General features: G+C 39.2%; 1 protein-coding gene and 1 pseudogene across 1 annotated transcript; both read right to left on the minus strand.

Annotated features, from left to right (window-relative positions):
• The window catches only part of LOC122347532, a 663620-nt pseudogene that overhangs the window by 146269 nt on the left and 490589 nt on the right, over positions 1 to 26762 (minus strand).
• On the minus strand, positions 219 to 26095 carry LOC122347531 (ELKS/Rab6-interacting/CAST family member 1-like). The gene is given in 21 exon segments (XM_043242894.1): positions 219 to 719; positions 1467 to 1630; positions 4130 to 4231; positions 4488 to 4563; positions 4565 to 4633; positions 12354 to 12514; positions 13113 to 13244; positions 13375 to 13462; positions 14385 to 14396; positions 14708 to 14901; positions 15172 to 15312; positions 15695 to 15835; positions 16011 to 16148; positions 17128 to 17295; positions 17376 to 17543; positions 17627 to 17782; positions 18929 to 18979; positions 18982 to 19002; positions 19876 to 20253; positions 23817 to 24665; positions 25929 to 26095. Coding segments are annotated over 19 exon segments (2940 nt in total). The 5' UTR covers positions 24507 to 24665; positions 25929 to 26095; the 3' UTR covers positions 219 to 719; positions 1467 to 1576.

The raw sequence follows: 26762 nt of genomic DNA on the forward strand, positions 1-26762 counted from the left end.
GAGCTGCTAGAAAACAACTATAGTCTCATTAAGCGAGAACTGTAATTTCTTGCACGCATCCCTCGGTGGACTCCTTCATGAGCAACGCAAACTCTTTTCATATATATTTTATGTCTATTCCTTGTAGCAGCTGTTAATTTGAATTAAAGGACATACAGAACCTGATTTTTTCCACTGACGAAGAGTCAGGTGTGACAAATAGACATCACTATCTATAAATGTTTATGTCATGCTCTTGAAGGTGTCCTATAGGTTTTCGGTAAAGGGCAAGGGTCATCCAATGAAGTATAACCAGTGCAAGACGCTACCTAAACGCAGAATAGATCTGAAAGGTCTGGTAGTCTTAATGCTGAGTGCAGTTTAAGTAGCATAACACTTTTTTTAAAATTGTTTAACAACAGTTTGGCATTCAGTTATGTTTATATAGCACCACCCATTGATCAGGTTAACATTCTAAATCTGGATTTACTCAACCATGATGACATATCAAGAGAACAAAATTAAATTTGCATTCACGACTCAACTAACACTGCATATTTTCAATGCTGCACCAGTATTAAGACGACAGACAGTTACAGGCTCTTAGAGGGCTCCGGTTTAGTTGGGGTGAGAGACAGTGGAGCTGGAGGGTTCGATCATGGCCAGTTTGCTTCTGGAGGTCCAAAGCAGGGTCCGGGGGGAACTGCAGCTCCACACTGACTCACCATCCCAGGCTCCCACTAAAACCCGAAACATTTACACATGTGTGAGTCAAATCATTTGCAGAAAATGATTTCATGCCTGTAATTGACAGGTAAACTAAATGTAAATATTGTTTAAAATGAATGAAATTGATTTTAGGGCCGTCGAGTGATTACAATTTCGAATACTTGGCCTTAATTACGTGTAATAATGATTAGTTACATTTATTACAAAAGATCTGCCTGATATGTGTAATATCAAATAATATTTAAACTAAATCATTATTAGGATAATATTTGTGTGCAGGACAACTTGTCTTTTTACTACATTAGTAATATAGTTAGTTTTACAGTTTATATATATATATAGATAGAGATAGAATTGTACTACATTTAACAGTTTGCATAAAAGCTAAATTCGGTCAGAATTAATATGCCATAATATTACATAACTGTTTACCTCAAATTCAAATTATAAGGTTCTTAACTCTCTCTTTTTTCATAATTTTGACTTTTTATGACAACACCAAAACATGAAGTCGAATTATGCCATAACTATAAGAGTTTTTATTGCTCTTCTGTTTGATTTTGGCTGCCTCTGTTGTCCTCATCTGCGAAATGCATTGGATAAAAGCATCTCACCAAATGACTAAATGTAAATGCATTTAGCATTATTATTTTTTCTTTTATATGACAGAACTGAGTCTCAGTACTCACAAAGCCATAACATAAAAGTTTGTGATTTCCTTACGCACACCTGAAAAAATTCACAAACACGTGTGTTACCTGTGAGAGTGTGTGTGGTCACGGGCGGTGGGTCCTGGGTAACTGGTGTGATGAGATGTGGGCTGAGCTGGTTGTGTTAGTAAAGGGTTTTGGGGTGGTTGACGGGATAATCAGGTGGCCGATGCAGAGCTCCTGTGCGCTGTAGCTTTCCGCCCAGATCTTATCTACAGAGCAGACACATTGTTACTAAAACACAGAGGATTGTGGGAGACAGTCTGTTCTCATGCATCTGCAAACTTTAGCTTGCTGGGGTCGATAGTGTTGACTGCAAGCACATCATTTCTATCAGCACGATGCTTTTAAAAGACACAAGATGTATTGGCATGCAGACACGTGCTTTTTAAACATGATGAGACGAGACAAGACAGTACCCAAAAAGACGTTCAGGTTCATTATTTTATTGTGACCGTTTTTGGTATAAAAAAGTTTCTTATAAGGGATCGTGGTTGTGCAGCTCTATTTGTTGATATTTTTTTCTTATTTCTGGGTCAGGCGTAGCTTTCAGTAAACATTGGTTTAGTTAAATACTCATAAATGTTAATAAGTCTTCCTTTTTTAGTTGACGTTTCTGTAAACTGACAGCGCGCTGCCATGCAGTGATTTCCTCTAGCTAGACCAACTCACATGGATATATTTAATAATGACTGCTTTTTGGCTTTGAAAGTCATTATTTTTATTATAGATAATAATAATAAAGATGATTTTAAATTATTGTATTAAAACATTTAAATACATAATTAAAGATGGGTTGACATGCATGGGCTGTTGGTCAGGAAATAAAATCTAAATGCGCATCCCTGGTTAATAATAATGGATAATTTTTAATATCGTAATTTAATTGTAATATGCTAGTCCAAAGTTTGATGTCAGAAAGATTTTTTTATGTATTTGCAAGATGTCACCAATGCTGCATTTATCTAAAATGATTAATATTATTACTATTTAACATATCTGCTTTACATTTAAATATATTTTAAAATGTAATTTATTCCTATGATGCAAAGATGAATAGTCAGCATCATTATTCCAGTCTTCACTGTCACATGATCCTTCAGAATTCAATCTGCGATGATTTGCATGATTTGCTTTTTTATTATTAACAGTTGAAAACATATATTTTGGTGATTCTTTGATGAATAGAACATTCATCGGAACACAATTTATATAAAATATTAGTTTATCTTACAGTACATGTACTTTCAACAACAAAAAACATTTGAATATTGAAAAGTTTCAGATTTTTTTTTTTTTTTAGATTTAGGATGTTCTATATAACAAATGCTTAAACTTTCTTGGATTTTGAATCTTAGATTCAAACCTCAAACCTCACATTATTTATTATACTGAATATTTAACTTTTTTATGAAAACTTCACATGCAAATTTAATTGTGTACGCTTTTTTGTATCCTGTTCATAAGCTTTATTATATATGTACTGTAATGGAAAATAGTATGCTTTTGTAAACCTGCGAATTAAAAATTGTTTATCAGCGTGTTTAAAAATGATTTTGTTGCTGTAGAAGAGGATTTGAATCTGGTGAGAGCAAGTGTGGGATATACAGTCTTAATGCACCATCTGGGATTATGCTTAACCACAAAAACATACAAAGAGATAACAGGCTTCAAAAGAGGGAAAAACAAAACCAGGAGAAATGAGATTGTAGGCTATTTCATAGCAGTGCATTTCTAAATGAGTTAAGCGTGCGTAGGTTTCATATCAAAACAAACGGCCTTTGAAATATGAAAAGTTCTCTGTTAATAAAACATCCAGCTGGAAAGCTTGTTTGCACTGCGGTGACATAGCCAATAATCTCAAACAGGCACAGCGGGACAGGCAGGGGTTGATGGGGTCACATGGGGAGGATCAGGGCAGCTGAGATTGGCTTTTACATGTCCATCAAAGAAATGCTCACCCTTCTAAAACAAAATGGCTGCCAGTGAGGCTATGCCCAAATGCCCTCCTCATCATCCTATTGGTTAAGAGATGGCAGGGTTTTAGCCAAGTGCAGCATGGGAAAAAAGATCAGGTTAGTATGCGTATTTTCCCAGGTAGAAGCGACCCGTAGCGCAGACGCAGGACCAGCTTTCAGCGTGTCAATGTGAAATGCTGTATTATGAGGTTTAAGAGAAACCGATCCTGGATCTGCGCTTAGGGGCGATTTCTACAGTCATGAATAATAGAAATCCATAGGGTTGAGAAGTTATGATCAATATGAAGGCAGTAAAAGGAAATGATGGCGTCTGCGTTGGAGATGAGGGCAGCTTCATTTCGACATACGGCGACTCAATGGAAACGGACGACCGAGCATCCGTTTCCAATTCAGTTTCTAGCATGAATATTTTATTAACAAGTAATGAAATGAAACTGACCACGTCTCCAATTTGTCTTTCTTAGGCTTGCTGTAAAGATTAAGCTTTCATGTGTATGTGATAAGCAACGGTACAATTATTTCATATTCAGCCGTACTGAATTTCCACTAAATCAAAAAGCTGATGACCGTAACAAGTGTAAAAGAACAGTTTGCCCAAAAAATGAACAAGCTGTCATTATTTCCATTTCATGTTATTTATGGGTTTGGGACAGTAAATAATGACAGGATTTTCATTTCGGGGTGGACTGTCCCTTTAGCTGTTTGCAGATGTTTGTAGGACCGGGCTGTGACCTGATCGGGTGATTTCGGAGGTTTGTGGTTGGTCTGGTCAGGTGGTGTTTTCAAGTAGCCGTCGTCGTAGTTATCCGCCATGAGCTTCATACGGTTCTGTGTCTAGGAAAAAAGAGGAGGCGCAGATGTAAGGAAAGATTTGGGGGGGTAGAAACGGATGAAAACAAAAGGTTGTGGGGCGGGATGGGGTGTTTGAGAAGAGATCAATTAAAAGCACATCAATAGACTTTGTTTGCATCCAGAAACCCACCAGTCAAAACAAAGATGTATTTTGTCTAGGCCTTCTTAACTCTACGGTTAAAGCAAACAAACAACTTGACCTTGAGGACGGAGAGAAGCCTAGTGACGCAGTCCGTACCTGCTGCTTGAGCTGCTGCACCAAACGGTCCTTCTCCCTCCGCAGCTGGGCCACTTCCTCTTGTGTCTTCTTTTTTGGATGAAGACAGCTCCAGCAAGGCTATGTTAGCATCTTTCTCACTTATGGCGGCCAGCAGGGCCTCCTGTCTGTGAGGTACAATTGATGAAATAATTTTATGTTACAAAATTATTTTTAACTAAATTAAAAACATAATATAACCTATATAATAATAATTATGATTATTATTAGTAGTAGTATTATTATTGTCATTATTATTACAAATTTTCCAAAATAACTTTTTATTAAACAAAAGTAGTTTAAACGAGATTAAATTATCAAAACTATAATAACCCTGGATTAATTTATTAGTAATGTATTTATTATTAATTATTTTTATTAAAACAAAAAATCATTTACATTCTTTGAAATGAGTGGAAGTCAATGGTGAATGTTAAAAACATTTATACATTTTTTTAAAAAGCAAAGTACAATGCCAAACATTTTTAAACATCATTTTAGAATCATAATTAATATTCAGAACAAAAAAATGAAATGAAATTACAGTAACACTTTACAATAAGGTGTCATTTGTTAACATTAATTTATTGACTAACATGAACAATGCAATTATTATACTATTAATTAATCTTTGTTAAAGTTAATGAAAATACAGTTGTTTATTGTTTGATCAGTTTATTGTTTGATCAACAATAACTGATGTTAACAAACGCAACCTTCTAGATTTTTAATTATGCATTAATTAACTCAAGATCAATCAATAAATGCTGTAGAATATTGTTCATTCTTAGATCATGTTAACTAATGAACCTTACTGTAAAGTGTTACCGAAATGACAAAACTACCCTAAATTAAAACTATTAAAATTGAGAAGAAAATAAATAAATAAAACAAAATGACGTTTTCAAAACTATAGTATTACTGGTTGAAATTATTAGAAGTCCAAGACCAGTGACAAAAAGCATTTCAGTAGAAGTAGCCGTAATTGCATGCTATTAAAATTCATATTAAAAACAAAAAAACTACATTTTCAAAACCATAATAACTCTGGTTGAAATGATCTAAGCTTGATGTCATACAACGCTTTACTAGAGTACTGTGGAAATCCTCTTCAAAGCAATTGACCTCACTGACGATGACCAGGAGTCGTACAACACCCGACAGAGCAGGTTAAGGGATGTTTGCTCACACAAGTACAAAACATCTCAGGGGAATATGGATTTTGTCAAAATGATTGTGCATAATTGTCTCGGAAAGACTGAAATAGCTTGCTTATTCTGTTTTTCTACAGATTCCCAGGAGCAGGACTGAAGTGTGGAGACAGAAATAGCAAACAGAACAAGCCACGTGCAGAATGAATCATCCTCTGCATTTATTATCTGCACAAATACATGGCACGAAAAAATATACAGAGTTAAAGTTTTACAGCCTATTTTTCTGCCATGATGCTTATCCCCGTTGACTCTCTATTAACTGATTTATATTATTAACACTACACAGCCTGCCAAAGTGACCTCAGAATGAGCTCTCATGTGAACGATGGTTATTTAATGATTTAAATATGTCATCTGGAAAAGCAATTTATTTAGATCTCATTAAGTTCATTATATAACACAAAGCCAACGTGTATCCTGAACAAACGGCAGTAATATTATAAATCTTTACAATCTACATACTATATGCTGATGCGTGGCACTAAGGAATTCAATAATGAAATGCCTGAGAGTTTAACCTTGTCATTACACATTACTGACGCTTGATTCTCCAGTTTGATAGTTAAGTGCTTTGACAGTTAAGTGCTTTGACACGATCTGTATCGTTAAAAGCGCTGTATAAATAAAGGTGACTTGACTTGACTTAAGGAACTAAGACTGCATGTGTTCAATAAACTAGATTATAAGCTAATTTACCAATTCCACTAGTTTTCTATGAAGATGGTCTAACATGCAATTTATATATATATATATATATATATATATATATATATATATATATATATATATATATATATATATATTGTGGTGGCCCTGAAGAGTAATGGTCCCCCACAAGGCAGCCTGAGCACTTTCAGCACCATGGAGAACCCCACAAGAATGGGGTCACCAGGTGATCAGGACCAAGGATAGCTCCCACACAGGTGTTCATCCTTGCTTCGCCAATAGGGAGCCTCAGCTGCAGGCTATTGGGTGCGATCAGGAACCACCATATAAGAGGATGGGGAAGCCTCAGTAGGGAGAGACCAAGGCAGACGAGCAGAGGCTGAATGCTGGAACCCCTGAACCACAAAAGTGCAGTGTGGCCGTGAGTAGACTGGACACCCCTCACTAACTCTCTTTTCTTCTGCATTCCCCTCAGGGAAATTGATGGGCTGCCAGGAGACCAGCCAGCAAAGAAGGAACAGCTTTTAGTTATAGTTTTCTCCCAACCCCTCTCCCTCACCCTGTTACAAAATAAAGAAATTTGAGTTCTGTTCCACCTAAACCTGCCTGCCGTATTTCCTGAGTGGACAATCTGAGCTAATCTCACCAATTTGGTAGTCAGGGGCTTACATATGGTGGAGAATGCGGGCATAGAGAAGCCCAGCTTGAAAAAAAAAAAAAAAAAAAAAAAAAAAAAAAATGGAAGAGGCCCTGACTGCCATTCTGCAGGCCCAAACCACCCTCAATGCAGCCATCACAGAGCTCTGTCGAAGGACTGAGGCCCAGGGCAGGAGGCCTCAAGATTATCTAACCAAGATGACTAAGGATGATGATGTTGAAACCTACTTTGACCTCTTTGAGAGAACCGCTCAGCGAGAGAGATGGCCAAGGATGGAGTGGGCTAACTTAATTCTGCCTTTTCTGACCGGAGAGGCACAGAAGGCCTGTCGGGATCTCACTGTCCATGAGGCCACCAGTTATGAAATGGTCAAGAGAGCAGTTCTCGCTCAATATGGACTAAGCCTACCTGCCAAAGCACAGCGAGTTCATAGCTGGGAATACCAGCTTACTCTCCCAGCAAAGGGCTCAGGTAACCACATTAACACGAATGGTGAGAAGCTGGCTGGAGGAAGGAGACGGGCCATCCTCCATAGAGAGGGTAGTGATTGACCGTTGCGTGCGCAGCCTGCCAGCAGATGCCAAGAAGTATGTGGCTCAACAGGGACCGCAAAGCGTAGAGGCGCTAATCGCTCTCCTGGAGAACCACCAGGTGACTATGAGTTTGCTGAAGCCTGAGGAGAATAAAGCTACCTCCTGGAGACCACAACAAGACAGAGAGCCTCGTAAGAAATCCCTTGAGATAACTCAAGCAAAAGCCCTGAAGACCCAAGGCAGTTGGAAGCAGGAGAGGCCTCTGCAAAATGTGGTTGCATACCGGTGTTTTAAATGTGGAAGGGAGGGGCACTTGGCCCGGGATTGCCCAGGCAGAGAAGAGCTCATGCCCACAGCAAGCACCACCGACTCTTCAAGACGCCCATGCCATTTTCTCACCACCTGCTGGGCCCACGAAGAGGCAGCTGCCCCTAAGTTCCCTCTCAAGATTGGAGGCCAAGACACGGAAGCCCTTGTTGACTCTGGAAGCATGGTGACCTTAGTCCGGCCAGAGTTTGCAGGGTCACTCGTGGGAGGAGAAATCTCTGTATCCTGTATTCATGGGGACACTAGAAACTACCCCACTGCAGAAATAATCATGGTGACGCCTCGGGGCCAGTTCCAAGTACGAGCAGGGGTTGTGGAGCACTTGCCCGTCCCAGTCCTAGTTAGCAGAGACTGTCAGGCATTTGCCGCCTACTGGACAGCCCGAGCTGCAGAGGAGAGGAGACCTCCCCGACCTCGAAGGGGCCGTACATCTAGACGTACCCCTACTCAAACCCCTGAAGAGACTACGGATGCAGAAGCAACCAGCCCAGAGGACTATAGAGGTGAGCAAGTTAATTCCAGTTCCACTGCCACGGCCTCAGAAGGCCCAGGAAGAGTGCAGGTACGCCAAGAGCTAGAATCCCACGAAGTGCTTTCTGAATTTCCCCCATCAGAGACCTTGGGGAGCTTGGGACGGTTTGGCACTGCCCAGCTGCAAGATCCCGTACTGACCCAGGCCTGGAAGAATGCGCAACTAGTTGAGGGCCAACTACAAGAGGGGTGAGTAGGTTGGCGTATCCACATTTTATGATAAAAATGGGTTGTTATATAGAGTGGATCAGCGAAGAGGGGAAACATGTGAACAACTGTTGGTACCCAAAGCATATATTTCTAAGGTGTTGTATTTGGCACACACTCACCTGTTGGGAGGCCACCTGGGCTCAGAGAAGACCTATGAGCGCATCCTCACACGGTTCTATTGGCCAGGCATAAAGAAGGCAGTAGAGGATTATTGTCGCCGCTGTTCCGTCTGTCAACTTCATAGTCCCAAGGTAACCTACCGCAATCCACTTATTCCTCTGCCTATAATTGAAACCCCTTTCAGCAGGATTGCACTTGATATTGTGGGACCCCTGCCAAAGTCCAACAGAGGTCACCGATATCTTCTGGTCATTCTGGATTATGCCACCCGCTTCCCAGAGGCGATACCACTCCGATCGGCCAACTCAAAGGCGGTGGCAAGAGAACTGGTACAGCTCTTTAGCTGGGTGGGGATAGCCGAGGAAATCCTTACGGACCAAGGTTCGTGCTTCATGTCTACTGTGATGAAAGAGACCTGCCGACAATTTAAGGTGAAACAACTGAAAACATCCATTTTCCACCCCCAGACAGACGGGCTCGTAGAGCGATTTAACAAAACTCTGAAACAAATGCTAAGAAAAGTCATTGACATTGATGGGAAGAATTGGGATCAGTTGTTACCATATGTCTTGTTTTCTATTCGAGAGGTTCCACAAAGCTCCACCGGGTTCTCACCCTTCAAACTACTTTATGGACGCCGACCACGAGGGATGTTAGACCTTGCCAAGGAAAGCTGGGAACGGCAGCCATCACGACATCACTCCGTCATCGAATATGTAGAACAGATGCATGATCGAATGACAAAGGTTTGGCCGGTTGTACGAGAACACATGCAACAAGCCCAACTACAGCAGGCCCAGGTATACAACCGAGGGGCACAAGTCCGAGAATTTCTCCCAGGTGAAAAGGTACTGGTTTTAATCCCGTCCAGTGAGTGCAAATTCCTGGCCCGGTGGCTAGGTCCCTATGAGGTGGTAGAACGGACAGGCCCAGTCAACTATAAGGTGCGCCAACCCGGTCGGAGAAAGAGCCAGCAAATCTACCATGTAAACCTCCTAAAGCCATGGCAGGAGCCGGTTCCCTCTCCCAGTGATGTCTTTGCAGCAGAGATCCAGACCCCCATAACTCCCCCGGTCAAAATGGGCGACCAGTTATCCCCCAGGCAGAGGCAAGAGCTGCGAGAACTTCTGTGGCGACACCGTGAGGTATTCTCTGAGCTTCCAGGGCAGACTGCTCTGATATCCCATGATATAGTGACAGAACCAGGGACGATTGTCCGGCTCCGACCGTATAGGATCCCGGAAGCGAGGAGGGAGGCCATACGGGAAGAGGTGAAGAGAATGTTGGACCTAGGAGTTATCGAGGAGTCCCAAAGTGCTTGGTCAAGCCCCATTGTCTTAGTGCCAAAGCCCGATGGAAGTACACGGTTCTGTAATGACTACAGAAAGCTGAATGAGGTTTCCAGGTTTGACACTTACCCAATGCCAAGAATAGATGAGCTGATTGAACGATTGGGTCCTGCACGCTTTATCTCAACCCTTGACTTGACCAAAGGCTATTGGCAAGTACCTCTAACTCCTCAAGCCAAACCAAAGACAGCCTTTTCCACTCCGGATGGGGCTTTCCAATACCGGGTTCTTCCCTTTGGGGTCCATGGGGCTCCCGCAACCTTTCAAAGGCTCATGGATAGAGTCCTTCGACCCCACCAAAACTATTCTGCAGCATACTTAGATGACATTGTGGTCTACAGCAGAGGCTGGGAGGAACATCTTCACCATCTGGAGGCAGTCCTACAGGCGTTGCGGGCAGCCGCCCTAACCGCAAATGCCTCCAAGTGTTCACTAGCCCAAGAGGAGACCAACTACCTGGGGTATACCGTCGGAAGAGGAAATGTGAAACCACAATCCAAGAAGGTTGACTCTATACTTTCCTGGCCCCAGCCCCGAACTAAGAAGCAAGTAAGGACCTTCCTTGGGCTTGTCAGCTACTACCGACCCTTTATTCCTAGTTTTGCCACAAAAAGCGGCCCCATTAACTGAACTGACCATAAGTGCCACCCAAACCAGGTAAACTGGACGAAGGAAGCAGAGCAGGCTTTCATCGACCTAAAGCAGGCTCTCTGTGGGGAACCCATCCTGCAAGCCCCAGATTTTAGTAAACCCTTTACCCTACAAACAGATGCCTCTGAAGTTGGAGTGGGAGCAGTGCTGTCCCAGCTACAAAATGGTATGGAACACCCGGTCATGTATATTAGCCGTAAGCTACTTCCAAATGAGAGAAACTATGCAACTATAGAAAAAGAGTGTCTTGCCATAAAGTGGGCTGTTGACAAATTGAGATATTACTTGTTGGGGCGAAAGTTTATATTAGTAACCGATCATGCCCCGCTTAAATGGATGTCTCAAAACAAGGGGAAAAATGCACGAATCACTCGTTGGTTTCTTCAGTTGCAGGACTTCCAATTCAAGGTAGAACACCGGGCCGGAATTCTCATGCAAATGCAGATGCAATGTCTAGGAGACATGACGGCTATGGTACGTGCGCTCCAGGTGAGGGCCTGGAGCTGGAAAGAGGGGTATGTGGTGGCCCTGAAGAGTAATGGTCCCCCACAAGGCAGCCTGAGCACTTTCAGCACCATGGAGAACCCCACAAGAATGGGGTCACCAGGTGATCAGGACCAAGGATAGCTCCCACACAGGTGTTCATCCTTGCTTCGCCAATAGGGAGCCTCAGCTGCAGGCTATTGGGTGCGATCAGGAACCACCATATAAGAGGATGGGGAAGCCTCAGTAGGGAGAGACCAAGGCAGACGAGCAGCAGAGGCTGAATGCTGGAACCCTGAACCACAAAAGTGCAGTGTGGCCGTGAGTAGACTGGACACCCCTCACTAACTCTCTTTTCTTCTGCATTCCCCTCAGGAAATTGATGGGCTGCCAGGAGACCAGCCAGCAAAGAAGGAACAGCTTTTAGTTATAGTTTTCTCCCAACCCCTCTCCCTCACCCTGTTACAAAATAAAGAAATTTGAGTTCTGTTCCACCTAAACCTGCCTGCCGTATTTCCTGAGTGGACAATCTGAGCTAATCTCACCAATTTGGTAGTCAGGGCTTACTATATATATATATATATATATATATATATATATATATATATTGCAACACAACAAAACCAGAAAATATGCTGTAAATGAAAGATTTATGCTGCATTGTCTGCAGTTTTATTGATTATAATGGAAGAAATCTGAGTACACAGAGTCAACAAGCTCATGCTGTACGCAGAGGCATGAAACTATGTAAACTAGCTATGACAGCTTCATTCATTATAACAGCATGGAAGAGTTCTTGTATTATGTTGCCCGCTTTCTGTATATAATTAATTTAAAATCGAAATAACATGATTTTTTTTATGTTGCTATGAAGGCCAACGCGAAGTAGGTCGTTTAGTCACTGTCTTTATGTATAAAACAGGATAAAGTCATTTAAAAACAACTCTTTTGAATGTGTAACCTACGTATGAAATACAGCCTCCGGTTTGCGCAAAATGCATTTTTTTTCCAAAACATCTACTAATTCATTTCATCCTTTCGGTGTCAACTGCTTCACAATTTTTGTTTTTTTTGCATAATATGTATGAAGAAAGTTCATAACGTACTTCATCTCCAGCACCTCCTCCAGGTGTCTCCTCCTCTCGGCTCTCAGTGTGGTCAGATGAGCTTCTTTCTCTGCCAGGGACTGCTGGGTGGAAGACATCTTGGCCTTCATGGACTCCAGCTCCAGCTTCACTTTCTCCATGGCTCCCAGTAGCTCTTCCATCTTTCCAAGACATAACCAAAGGTTAACTTATTCATTACTGTTCGTATTCTGTACTTCACAAAGTGACTAAATATGTTGTCACATTTTTCTAGCTAGCCCAAGCAGATCTAGACGATCCATCATCTAGTAGGTCAGAGTTCAATCTGGTTGAATCTCTTGTTCAAATTGGTTAGTCTTGGTAGACTACCTTGGACCAACACAAAACTGACTACCATGTTTCAAAAAACCAGCTTGACCAACTTACGTTAGTACCCTACCCCCAGCGTTGCCGGGTTTTCACATCAAAAACTTGCCTAATTGCTACTCAAAACTAGAACAAAACTAGCCCTTTGAGGGGGGTTTCCCTGGTAAAATTCACATCACAGGGGCTAAATATCACATTATTGTGGTTGCTTCAACCCACGGTCATAAAAACAACCCAGGAAACAGTGTTAAAGTAGCCCAACTGCACAGACTTGGCAACACTACCTACCACTTTTATACTCTTTGATATTTTGTGTTGGCATCACGACTGTCAAGAACATTAGGGTGGCATTTCATATTTTTTGGAAATGCAGTTAAGCAGTCGATCTGATATAGTAAGTCTTGTAGTGTTGACCTGTTTCTCCTGGTGGGTTCGTGCGGCCTCCTCCTGCGCCAGCACCATCTCCCTCTCGGCAGTGATTTGAACACTCTCTCTGAGAGCCTCCTCCAGCTCCTCGATGCGCTCTGCCTTCTGCCGCAGGGACTCCTGAGGTAGACGGGGCTCAGCTCATCATACGCACACCAGCACAGTTCCACAGTGTTTAAATATACAGCGATCTGTCAAAACAGAGGAGCTTATGACAAGGCTGTCATAACTATCTCTCTGTACGTCTCACCTGCTGTGGGCCATCGTTGACATTTCTGCCCTTCCCTGACGGCTCCTTGTGTTTGCCAGAGGACTTCTTACTTTGCTCTTTCATTTGCCTGAAACATAAACATGAAGCACATGTGAGAAGGGTTTAATAGTAAAATAAAGAGTTTAAGAGAGTTGGGGTGGAGGGGACTATTTAATAGCTGGAAAAAAGAGCTGGTTTTAATATTGGTTAATAAATTTCACTAAGACTGATCACATAAATAATAAATTCCTTGTGCAAGTCATAAATCTAAAACGGATACAAAGAAACAAAATACATTCTCTTGCCTTCATTTCACTTAAAACCCCATGAAATCGATTGATGAAAGCTATTTTTTTTTGTTAGGGGTGGGACAATCATATAGAGAGCTTGTGATTGGACATATTAGATACACAATAATATTGGTTAAATAGACGTTTTTATCAGATAAATGATCAGGTATTTTATATCAGTAATTTTATATAATTATATACCTTTCTACTATTATTTTCCCTATTTTAAACGATTTTAACAACTTTTTCTGTAATCTGAAACTAATTTAAAATTAATCTTTAAGAAACACTAATAATTTACTAAATGTAATCTTGAGCAAATCTCAAAAGCAATTTTTCATATTGTACATTTTATTTTTAAGGACATCTAAATTCATTTTTAGCATTTAAAATTAAAATTATAATTTGAAATAATTATTTATGAGATAAAAAATATTATTGGTCAGAATTTTAATAGTGGTGCATCCCCAGAAAAATCAGTTTTAGGATATGTCATTAATATTTTTAAACAGTTTTCCTGCAAGAGAAATACTCAATTTTTAAATGCACGTTTCAAACGTCATTTTTGAGTTTCTAACTTTTTAGGTTTTTTTTTTAAATCTAAACACTAGTATAAATCTACAAAATTTTGATTTCATGGGGCCTTTAACAGATTTTTTTTTTGCTGTAGTTCTTGGGGGCTCTATTTATGTGTGTGGAAGTACACATGTATTTACTAACCTGGAAGTCACACTAGGTACACATTTCCAGGTGAAAAATTGAAAAAGAGAGAGACAAAAAGCAGAAGTTCAAAGGCCACTCAGCGTGAGAAAAAAAGAAACACGTGATTTCAACGCAGAACTCAAAGGGGAGGGAAAGAAGCCCAGTCAAAACATCAACCTCATCAAATGCAGACACTGAAAACATCTTGACGGTGATTCTTGAACACGGCAGCAAAAAAAGGGATAAAGACATAACACGTTTGGACTACTCCATCAAGGTGACAAATAATCACGTAAAAAAAGAGGGGGCGACAAATAAACCGATCAGGGAAACAGACTAACCTCTCCAGCTCACTGATTTTTCTGTCTTTGTCGTTCTTCTCGTTTTCCATCTGACGCAGGATGTCCAATAGACGATCAACTTCAGCCTGAGCTTTGGCGGAGTCTTCTCTGTGTCTGGCCACATCAGTTTCGAGTGAAGAAATCCTCTCAGATATCTCTGCGTTGGCCTGTGCATTGGCTGCAGCACTCTGAGCCTAATAGATCACCATGATATAAACACGCCCACAAACATACACAAACTCACATACTGTATATACAGCCATTCTTACGCTCCCATTTGTAGTTTATAATAGCTACATCCCAGTTTGCATACTGTGCACTGGATTCCCACACTTTTTGACAAATGAATTTCTACAGCCTTTGTGGTTTTGTATGTGGTTGTGGTTTTGTATCATGGTAGATTGCTGGTTGGAATTGTAGTTGGATAAGATACCAATATTTTGTATAAATACACTTTTGCTCACCTTCTTTAGTTGGTTCTCAAGTTTAATGCATTCCTCCCTCCTCTGCTCAAGGGCGATCTCTAGGCTTTTCAGTTTGGAGTCTTTCTTCAGGCCAGACGAGGCCAGCGACGATGCATGCTCTTTGAGGTCCAGCAGAGAAGTCTAAATTGAAGTCCGAGAATACATTTTACATTGAGTTGAACTCATTGGCCAATCATATTTTCTTATTCTAAGCATAAGCTTTACTACATTTTTTTTAATTATGCTAAAAACGTTTGCCAACTGGGTACGAAAAATATTCCCAAGATATATTTGCTGTAAAGTTTTGATATAGTTAATTGCAGTAAAGTTTTAAAACAGTAAATTTGTCTTATATATATATATATATATATATATATATATATATATATATATTAATATCATTACCCAACAAAAATACAATGTTTTGTCCAGTGTATTTCGCAACACGTTGTTCTCATAATTTTATTATGTGTTTTTAATGGCGCTTCCACTCGTCTTTCAGGAATGTTTGGTGATCTCTAACCTCTCGGTCTGACAGATCTCCTTGCAGCATGCTGACTTTCTCCTTTAACTCCCTCAGCTCTTTTTTACTGCTGTCCAGTTCCTCTGCCTTCTCTCGCTCCTCACGGTCACGTTGCTCCTTCAGGCGCTCAATAATACGTTCCTGTTTAAAAGGGGACACATTAACAAGTGCCAAAAAGATAGCATATACAAGGAGCATGAAATGTTTATAACTAAGCGCAGATGTTTCGACTCCAGTCTACGGCCATGCTGATGCCATTTGGAAGAGCACCAGTGATTAGTTGGGTGTTACAGCGTCCTCTAGAGGTGACCCTCACCTTCTCGGCCAGTGAGTCCTCCAGTGTAGTGAGGGCCGTGTCTGTGTTAGACGTGTCTGTCTGTAGGGACTTCACCCTCTCTCTAAGGCTGCTCATCTGCTTCTCTTTATCCCTCAGCTGCTCTTGCAGGTTTTCAATCTGAGACACAGGAGTTGATGTAAAGATGGATGTCAGCTGGTGTTTTTATAAACATACAAGCTTTTAATGTAGTGAATCTTCTTCAACATATTCTTAGACTATTTTTCATAATACTTTCATGCATTTGAAGAAAACCACAGCTTACCTCAAAGAATCTGATGCACTTTTCCCCACCATTTTGGAAAATACTTTATAAGAATGATTCTAAATGCTTCTTAATAAAGGTCATTAATTAACTGCACTTCTTTAGTCATCAAAAAATACTTTGGCAATTCACCAATATGCATGATATATATTTTTAGACCTGAAATTCTGCTCATACTGTACTTTATTTTAATGTACAATTCTAACTAACAAAACATTAACTATGACTTTTGCCTCAATAAACTCCTAATTTGCTGCTTATTAATTGTTAATATGGTCATGCAGAATGTGTGCTCTTTAAGTACTAATAAAAAGCCAATATTTCAAAAATAGGCATGCTATTAAGCAGCTACTTAACACATACTCTTAATACTTACTCTCATTTTTGTTATTTGTTAATGCTTAGTTATAACATGAACATAAATAAGACAGCGTCATACTTTGTACCTTTAGTCTCTTTTTTATTTTTCTGTTCTATTATATTATTAGCACTAATAGTAGTAGTATTGTATTTTATATTATTATTGTATTTATACTTATCATCTTATCAATGATTCTTATCATTTTATTTACCTTATTTTTCTCTATTTTATTGGATTTATTTTATTACTTTTTTATTTTATTTGTAAAACATTTTATCCTTTTATTTATATTTATCCTGTTTCTTTGTTCTGATTCTTCTGTTATATTTTAAATCTTTTCAGTTTTATTAGTTTAACAGTATTCGTTACTTTTTTATTTATTTTTTTTAAATAGTGCATTGGTCACTTATTTCTGACACGTGTATTAAGAGAGCATTTTATTTCGTATAATGAAAATGAAATCCAGTCCTCACTTTTTTCTGAAGCACGTTTACTTTACGCTCCTTAACCTCCAGCATGTCCTTCAGATCATGGATTTCTCCGTTGAGCGTGCTCTTTTCTTCAGACATTTCCTGGATTTGCTTACTCTTTTTGTTTAACATGGTCTCCTTCTCCTCCAGACGCAACCTCAGAGCATCCACCTGCAAAAAGAGTTGTATGCGATGCTCAGAGAATCGGCTGGTGTGACTGGAGAAGACCATTCACTGGCCTGATCTGCTACCTCTGTCTGTAGAATAGCGGCACGTTGTTCTTTGGCAGTCAGAGACTCTTTAAGCACTTCAATATGCTGTTTGCTGTCAGAGAACTGGTTAGTCAGGGTCTCCAGCTTGGTCTGCAAGCCAAGGAGCTGGGTGTCCTTCCTGGAAAGGTCTTGCTTAACTTGGTCCATCTGCATAACAGAATTATTCAAGGTTTGTTATTCATATGCAAGACTAATCTGGATGTGTTCTTCTGAGGCAGTTTGAGCAGTACCTTGTTCTTCATGAACTTGGTGTGGTTGCGGTAGACCTCCATCTGTTTGGCCTCCTCCTGCCGTTCCTCACAGCTAAGCATGCTACTGGAGCGGAGCATCATGACCTGGTCCTCCAACTCTCTGAGACCCCTCTCTAAAGAACTGATCTGAGAATCCTGAGAGACGCATCAAAAATAGGTTGTCAAGATATCATAAAACCAGTGAGCTGAATTTAAACATGCAACTTTCTGTTGTGCCATTGTGCCATTTTTGGTTACTATTTACTTTCATTTTATAAAACATTTACATCTTGCCTTAAAGGAACAGTTCACCCAAAAACTAAAATTCTGTCATCATTTATTCACCTGGAAGCCATTGACTTCAACAGTATGAAAAGATACTACAGATCTAACTACCAGTGAATATTTTGTCCAAAATTCATCAAAATATCTTTCGCGTTCAGAGTTTTTTTGGGTGAACTAGCATTTTAATATCTTCAACAGAAGAAACAAATAATACAAGTCTGCTTTAACATTAAGGTGAGTAAATGACGATAGAATTTTTGTATGCTTAATTGTATTAAACTTAAAGTGTACTTCAAATCTTAAAAGTATATCTGAAAAAGGTACAGGCATATGACATAGGCCTAATATTAATGAAACAAAGGACCACTTAAGCTTTACTTTCATGACTATGTTCCATAACTTTTATTATGTAATTTTTAAGTTTTAAAGTACATTCTAAATCATTTAAATAATCTCAAACTTTTAGAAATACACGTTTTGATAGATACTAAAGTACTTATATGAGTACTTATGAATACATATGTAAAGTACTTGATTATAATCTTTACAATAATATAATCAGATTTTATATTTAAAGTTAATATATTTTAAATGTACTTAATTTTGAACTTTGCAATTGCAAATATATAGTTACAAATACATTAAAATACTCCTATTTGTCAGTAAATTTGTCAGTACATTTTAACAATATTTCACTGTAGCCATATTTGTAGTTTTGAAATTACGAGTAAAGTGAGTAAAAGAGCACTCTGAAGTTCAGCTAATTGGATTAATATAAATTGAAACTTATTTCACTTAGATTTTCACTTAATTGAATTATCGCAATTAACATGAAATTAACTGGCCATTTGCACTCAAATATCGTGTAAAATATCAGTATAGAATACTGTTTGATATTGTAGATGTAGATTGTAGATTTATAAATGCTTTTAATCCACTGATAGAAAAAGGATTAATATGGCTGCTGTCATCATATGTATACAGCCACGTTAATTAAAATCAGGGCTGAAGTACTACCTTCATCTCAATTACAGTCTGGAGAGCTTTGGTTTTCGTAGTCTCTGGCGTCCCTCGAGGCGGCGATGCAGCTCCTGAAATTAAAGACACATGGTTGGCACTTCCTTCACACCAGTGCCAGAAATAGAGCTCTCCGATATTTCATCATACCTTGAGGGAAAGCAGCGCTGTTTAGTTTTGGCTGAATTCTCTATCACATTGCAAGAGCTGTACTCTCTTATAGGTACAAATAGAGTTTTCTGCTATCTAGTTCAATTAAGTATCTTACGTTTTTGCTTTGAGGAGAATAGCTGTGGTCATTATGCGACTGAATGTGGTTTAATGGAGCATGAAGAGAGAATAGTCTTTCTGCTTTAATTCACTGCAGTTGGTTGATTGTATATGGCACTTACCTTATATGACACTAAACCTTTTTAAAATGCCTATTTTCAGCAAATGTTTAATGAAAGGAGGTGCTTATCCTCATCCGTGAATGTTGGTTGTCATCCTCAGGAAGTGAAAGTACTAAATATTGAATGAGCTGTTTTATGTGCTATTCATTTTATATGAGGTTTGCCATTTCAGTAAAAGTTATTCAAACTTCATTACGTCAGAATACAGTTTAAACATGTTTTTTGTTTAAATTTGTTTTAAATATACATAGTTTTACAGCAATAAATATTATGTAAATTAAAAAATATTTATTTTCTAAAAACAAAAGAGAATAGAAATACTAGAGTGGGTATTTAATTATATATATATATATATATATATATATATATATATATATATATATATATATATATATATATATATATATATATATATAATATAATAACAGCCAAACTGTAAGATTTTCTTATTGTTTGTATTTATTTTTATCTATTTATTTTATCATATGCCATATGTTTTTTGCATACTCTATAATTAACATTTTTGATGTATATTTTGAACTAGCTATCACATACCTCCCTCAAAGCCGCTAGCTCTTTATCACGCTGTTCTAGAAGGTTCTCCAGGTGGTGCGCGTGCATCTCAGCATCTGCGAGGCGACGTGTGCGTTCGTGATCCTCTTCACTGGCTTTAGTGGAGGGTCCCTTGCTGTGCAACATCTCCAGAAGCTTTTTGACTGACTCATCGCGAGCAACTAGCGTCTGCCGCTGGGTCTCCAGGCGAACCTCCATCTCCTCCAGGGTACGGCGGAGCAGGAACACCTCTCGAGCCTGCCGCTCCTGCTCCTCGCTGGGCTCGCAGGCCAGAGGCTCCCCGGGCGGCTGGAGTAGCTGGTTCAAGTCACGCTGGATACGCAGCTCGGCCTGCAGCGCCTGCACTGTTGTCTGCAGGTGCTATGATGGATAGAAGAGAGTAAGATCCAGTATTTACTCAGAATTAAAAAAAAAAAAAAAAACATTTAAAACAGAAGTCGTTCATTATCCAGTGACAATGTCTGTTGGTAGATTTTGGAACAGATATAAGAGAGAGTTAACTGCCAAGAAGTTTCCCATGATTTATCAGCTGTTATCAGCTTTTTATTTATATTGGGATCTCATAAAAAGCTTCTCTTTATTCATCAGTAAATACAGTTCAATCTACAGCATCATCTTTCATAGAAGCGGTAACATGAGTAAGTAGCCTACTGAGAATAGTTATGATGTAAACATCTCATTTATATACATGTGTGGTACTCTCGTGAATGTATGACAGAGACTGACATGGGAGAAAGGAAATTGTTGAAAAAGTCACATGGGTAATTTTAACAATGTCCTTACTACCTTTTTGGGCCTTAAAAGTGTCAGTTGCATTGTTGTCTATGCAGAGGCAGAAAGCTCTTGGATTTCATCAAAAATATCTTAATATCTTAATTGTGTATTGAAGATAAACAAAAGTCTTAAGGGTTCGGCACAACATGAGGGCGAGCAATTAATGACACAATTTTAATTTTTAGGTGAACTATTCCTTTAAGGTTGTATGAACTGGATCATGTGATTAATTGAAAAGATCTGACTCATAAGAATGATTCTATCAAATATCAGACATATCCATATTTCTAATGAATTCTCATTTACTTGTCAAGCAGATCGAGAGTTAGATTTCAGTGACAAATAGCTTAAAATTCACTTTAACATGTTGTTTGAAGGGAAATGTGTGTGTTGGCAGTATATCTACACAACCACCCTATAATGATAAAAATCCACTCAGTATTTGTTTTTTAATACAGATAAATCATAACCTCTTTTTGAAATCCATTCTTGGCTGTGTGACCTCACACAGACCAAGGCCCCTCCCACAATTATTAATTGACCCACCCTGAGTGAGCTGCCAACAGTTCTCCATCGTTTCACCGCCGGAGCATGTGTAAACAAGAATGGCTCCTAAGCAATTTATGTGTTTTGTTGTTGGATGTAATAATGAACATAGCAGTCGTCATTTACTCCTGACATATGATCCACTGAAGACGCAGTGGATTGCTTTTGTTTGGGAAGAGAACGCACCTAAATGTGTTTGTTTCCGTGAGTCATTTATGATACACCCTTATCGCCTTTCCTAATAAAGTGCTAGTTAGCAACTTACATGGCTAAACGGCTTGCTGTAAAAAGAACTGTGTTTGATCGGGTAAAAAGCGTAGTTTCACACTACCGTTGAGAAATTTTAATCAAAGTATGTTACAGACTTTTCATTAAGAGCCTAAAGAATCATATCAACTTGGAAAATGTTGATTTATTTCTCACATAAAGCAATTACATGGCTTTATAGAAATATAAAACCCTCACTCTCAAATTATTGAGCATCTAAAGAGCAACCAGTACAAACTTTTCATTTTACGTTCAGATTTCCAATGACAAAAGTGAATAAATAATTGTTTTTATTTTGTGACTGTAAGAAGCTGCTTATGTACAATCCATCACACACACTTATCTTCAACACCAGTTGGCAAGTCTGAAATATATGTGTCCTAAAATTTCTGTACTCCAAATTCATCCATTCAGATGTGACTCCTATGCTGCAAACTTGATGGCAGCCAAAAGGAGGAGGACGGAACAACAGTAATTATACATTTCTTAATCATACACACATATGCACAACTGTACTGTAATTAATGGTAAGGTCTCATTAAGCCCAACAGGCACAAAACTACTTGCCAAGAATCACCAAAAAACACATACAGAATCCGAGTTCTCTGACGCGTGTTAATTTCAATGAGGAGTGTGATAATGCTGATTATGCGTAGAGTGAATAACCAAGTCGTCATTAGCTTAGTACTGTACGCCTCTTCGTCTGGAAATCTGTCATGACAGCCATGTTGCAGTGAATCACAGTTTGAAGCTAATCATTCAAATAAAGGAAATGTTTTAAACGCAGCATAGATGGAGGACTACGCCACCGTAACTCGTCTCAGCATCCCAACGTACATTAAAAGGAACCACTGAATATCAGAAAACAGACTTTCATCCTTAATTAGCTCATGTATTGCACATTGAACATATTGTGGCTTGCAGGAATTCAGGCAGTCAACTCAGCAGTGAGCCGCACACAGCAGGACCAGGATGTCCATTTCAGGATTGGCCATTAGCGTCACCTCACAGCGGAGGTAGACTTCTCTTTCTCATCTGAAGATGAGCTGGATCTTTAATCACGCAATTCTCACTCATATAAATCTATGAAAATGCATTGATGCAGTGAAAATGTGATTGATGCAGTGAAAACACTATTGCATACTTCTTACTATTATTTCCAATAGTATTATCCACGACAGTAAGAATGAATGTTGAGTTGTCATCTCCAGTATTTAAAAATGTCAAATAATTAAAACGATAAATAAAACTTTTATTTTTTTGGTTTGATTTTAAAAGTAGTTTACACTTTAGTAATTTTATTATTCACTTTCATTTTTGTACAGTTTTATTTCAGTTTTAGTAATTTCACTACTTCAACAATTTATTTTATTTTTTATTTTTTTTATCAGTATTATATTTCATATATCATTTTCGTTTACATTTTTGTTTTCAAGTGCAAATTTTCTAATTAGTATATTTGTATATACTAATGAGTATATTTTATTTCAGCTTTATTTTAGTTATCACTTTTAAATAGTTTAGGTTGTAGTTACCACTAACAATACTGTAGTTGTGTTCTACCTCCTCAACATTTCATACTCTCATTGTATTCGCAATAGCATACTATCTTATTATTCTTACCATTTCTACCTTATCTATGACATGTAGCAAGATATGTATACTTTACATATCATATATGGCGGGAACAGTAAGAGATAGAAGTATGTTTGGTTTTTTTTGGTTGATGAAGTAGATCATTCATGTTTCTGTAGTGCAGAATAGTGGAGAAGTGTGCGAAATTGTAAGCACTCAGCATTCAGATTGTATCAGGGTATAGTCCCATTCACACACAAGACCTATAACCATAAAGGCAATTATAATTACTATATAAGCATCCACACCAATGCACGGTAACTTTATGCTTATTATAAGCATGCACTGCAGTTTTATTGTCTGGGGGCTTTAAATGCACAGTCCAATTCTGCTTGGATGTCAATTTGATGTCAATCTTTTGATCATTCACCAGCTCTGAAAAAAAAATTCTGGAAGTGGTTTCAATATTACCGTTCCTCTGCGTCGTTATAGTTATAGTATGGACTTCCATATTATTACTCAATTAGAACAAATATTAAAAGAAACTGTTTAGTGGCGTGAACAGGCCTTACACTTTACAAGTACACTTTTAGAGATATACAGTGCCTTATAGTACTTATCCAAGATCCTAATTTAAAACTAGATTCCTTTAAGCACACACTTTAATCCTAAATCCCACTGAAACCACAAAACAGCTCTCCGATCAGCAATAAACGTCCACTTATACTTAAAAACAAGCATATCTTGCCAGATGTACCCACCTGTGTCTCGTCTTGCACAGCGCGGTACTGCTCCTTCCACACTACTATTTTGGGCGCCTGCCTCTCTTTGCGCAGCGCACGTTCCTTTTTCAGCTCCGGGCTCCAGAAGCTTTTGATGGAGCTCATGGAGGAGCTGAGCTTGCTCTCCTTCACCTCGATTTCCTTCCGAAGGAGCTCGTTCTCCCTCAGCACCTCCTTGAGCTGAGCTTGGAGCTCCATGATGGTGTTGTCCCTCGCCTGACGTAGCGAGTGAGGAACGGTTGATGCTGCGTGGATCTCCCCTCCAAAGCCCATGGAGTCAGTGGACACCGCCGGCACCATGGCCATGTCCGGTGTGCTGCCTGTAACCGTGGCCCGGACCCCATAAGGAATGCTGCCTCCAAAGCGCCCCGTCGCTACGCCGCTTTAAGGGAGGTCGGAGGAGGTGCTGATTGCGACCTCGTTGTCGCTCATGTACATCGGTCCTGACGTGGCGTAGGCGGCATTGAGAGACTGAATGTTCTCCATGGACAAGGTCTTGCCTCCAGAGCCACCCGGGCCTCCACCGCTGCCCCCCATGCTATTGGTGCGACGATGGCCCATACGGGGTGACCGAGGCAGCCGTGGCGAGCGTCCAGAGTTGCCCTGGTTGTTTCTTCCCCCGCTGTGATTACTGTCCATTTTGCTCACGGAGCGTGAACTTCCGTACATATTGGCAGGCTTAGAGTGCGAGCAAGAGAACCCACCAGAAATGTATTGTGAAGGAATGTGCTAATAAACAGGCCAGGTCATCTTCTTCTCAAGTGTTAGGAATGTGATCTGTCAAGCAAAGGCCGGTCTCTTTCTGTCAAACGGAGCAACTATGGTGGCCTGTAAAATGAAATGGAAAAACCAAAACACACAAAATAACACTGTGATGACGTAAGTAATGACAAGAGAGTCTATACCATGCAGCAAAAATGCACCAGCCATTTAAATTCTGAGATTATATTGAATTATTTTACATTTATTATATCTAAATATTGAATATTTATTCTGGGCCTATCTAGGCACTGATTTAGTAGCTATATAAAACCCAAAATGACCTGTAGCTCAGATTCTGTTTTCTCTGTCTCTGAGTTTTGAAGCGTTCTTAATCAGAAACACTAAATTCAGCTATGCAAAATATAAATATGAAACCCAGAAATCTGTCCTCTAGAGAACTGTATATTCAAATATAGTGTTAGTCTTTACTGTGTTATGATATGATAATAACTCATTTGATTTACATACAGATATAATTCTTCATATTGAGACTTGCCATGCTTAAATTCAAAAACAATTCCAGACAGCAAATACAGGTTTCATCAAACAGCAGAGATTTAAAAAAGCTATATGTTCAATCGGGAATGTTAAGCCTTCTTCCTCCACACCACGTCTACTATTACTATTGTTCGTTATATTATTATACCTATCTCAATACAAATGTGGCTCAAAGTATAGACAGTTACTGTCACATGAAAAAAATAATTCAAAAGCTAGATAATGTAACAGAGCTTCTCCCATTTACACACAGGATGAGTGAATCGAAGGAAAGGTGGGATTTTATTGTAAGCTCATACTCCAAGGTTATCAAACAGCTGATGTCAACGGCAAAGCTAACATTATCATGAACTACTCGGCTGATGATTTATATTCTAAAACGGCAGATATTCAGTGTCCATCGCTGTCGATTTAATAACGCTGTATTTAGGTGAAGGCTGTTCACAGCGCTCACAAACCGACCAAAAGCGTCGGCATTTCCCACACACCACGCCAATAAAACTCGCAAATGCGCAAAATCATAGACTACAATTCTCCTATCAGTGCAATTGAGATTACGGATATACTGAACCTAATGTTCCGTGAAAATTCAGCCCTGCAATCGCTCAGCCACAATCCTGAGCATCCTCCCTCAATGTCCTTCTTCTCCACCATTGCATGGCTTAACACATTTGCCTCCTCTTTTGTTAGTAATAGCTGTCCAGCAAATGCGACAGTAAATAAGAGGCGCTATTTGAATATCAATACATGCAGATATTGAATAAATGCATCGCATATGTTTTAGCCTATTATAAACCACAATAGGGTTTTTTTTTCCAAAAATCTTTTTACCTTGTATGGCCGGTCGGTTTCATCCGACGTGCAACGACCGTCTGTCCAATAGATGTCTGATAGAGAGGAAGCGGCCTGTTTTTTCTTTGTATTGCTTTATGATTTTATTATTTGCAGACACACACCAGCATCTTCCCAGAGCTGGAGGACTTCAGTGACGTAACGCCTACGCTGCGCGCTCACAACACTCGCCTCTGAAATGCCAACGCCATGCTACGAAGGTCATTTTCCAAGAAATAATATTAATAATAATAGTCATAAAATAATAAATAAGTTGCAAAAATATTTTATCTCGCACAACGGCGTTAAACGGCGATGGTCTTTGTGTAGTGTGCATTTCATAACTTGCATTATTTAAATATCTTCTAACAAATATTTTCGATTTCTTGTATGTAATTCGACCAAATTGGATAAAATATGTATAGTTATATAAAAAAAATATGTGTGTCTATAACAGCTGCTTCTAGTATATACCATGATATGCCTTGTGGCCCACTCTTATAATATTATCTTCATTTGCATCTGTATAGTCATCATCCTGCCCCAAACCATGTAAATTTCTAAGCTACACTTTTATCTCCTCCCAGTCAGTTTATAGATAGAGAACAGAGATAATCGCCAGTTGGTGGGGTTTGATCCCTCTTAAAGGGACAGTTCACACACAATGGACATTCTGTCATCATTAACTCACACTGTCATGTTTTGTATAAATCGCTTGGTGTACTATTATATGCTTCCATGTGTTTAATTCTCATAGCCGCGATACGATATAGATCTACTTTAATCAATCAAATTGCAGCGCACTTCCATGCCTAATGTAGGCCTACTGTTAAC

Source organism: Puntigrus tetrazona, chromosome 6 (genome assembly GCF_018831695.1).
Source record: "Puntigrus tetrazona isolate hp1 chromosome 6, ASM1883169v1, whole genome shotgun sequence".
In the NCBI taxonomy this organism is placed as follows: Eukaryota; Metazoa; Chordata; class Actinopteri; order Cypriniformes; family Cyprinidae; genus Puntigrus; species Puntigrus tetrazona.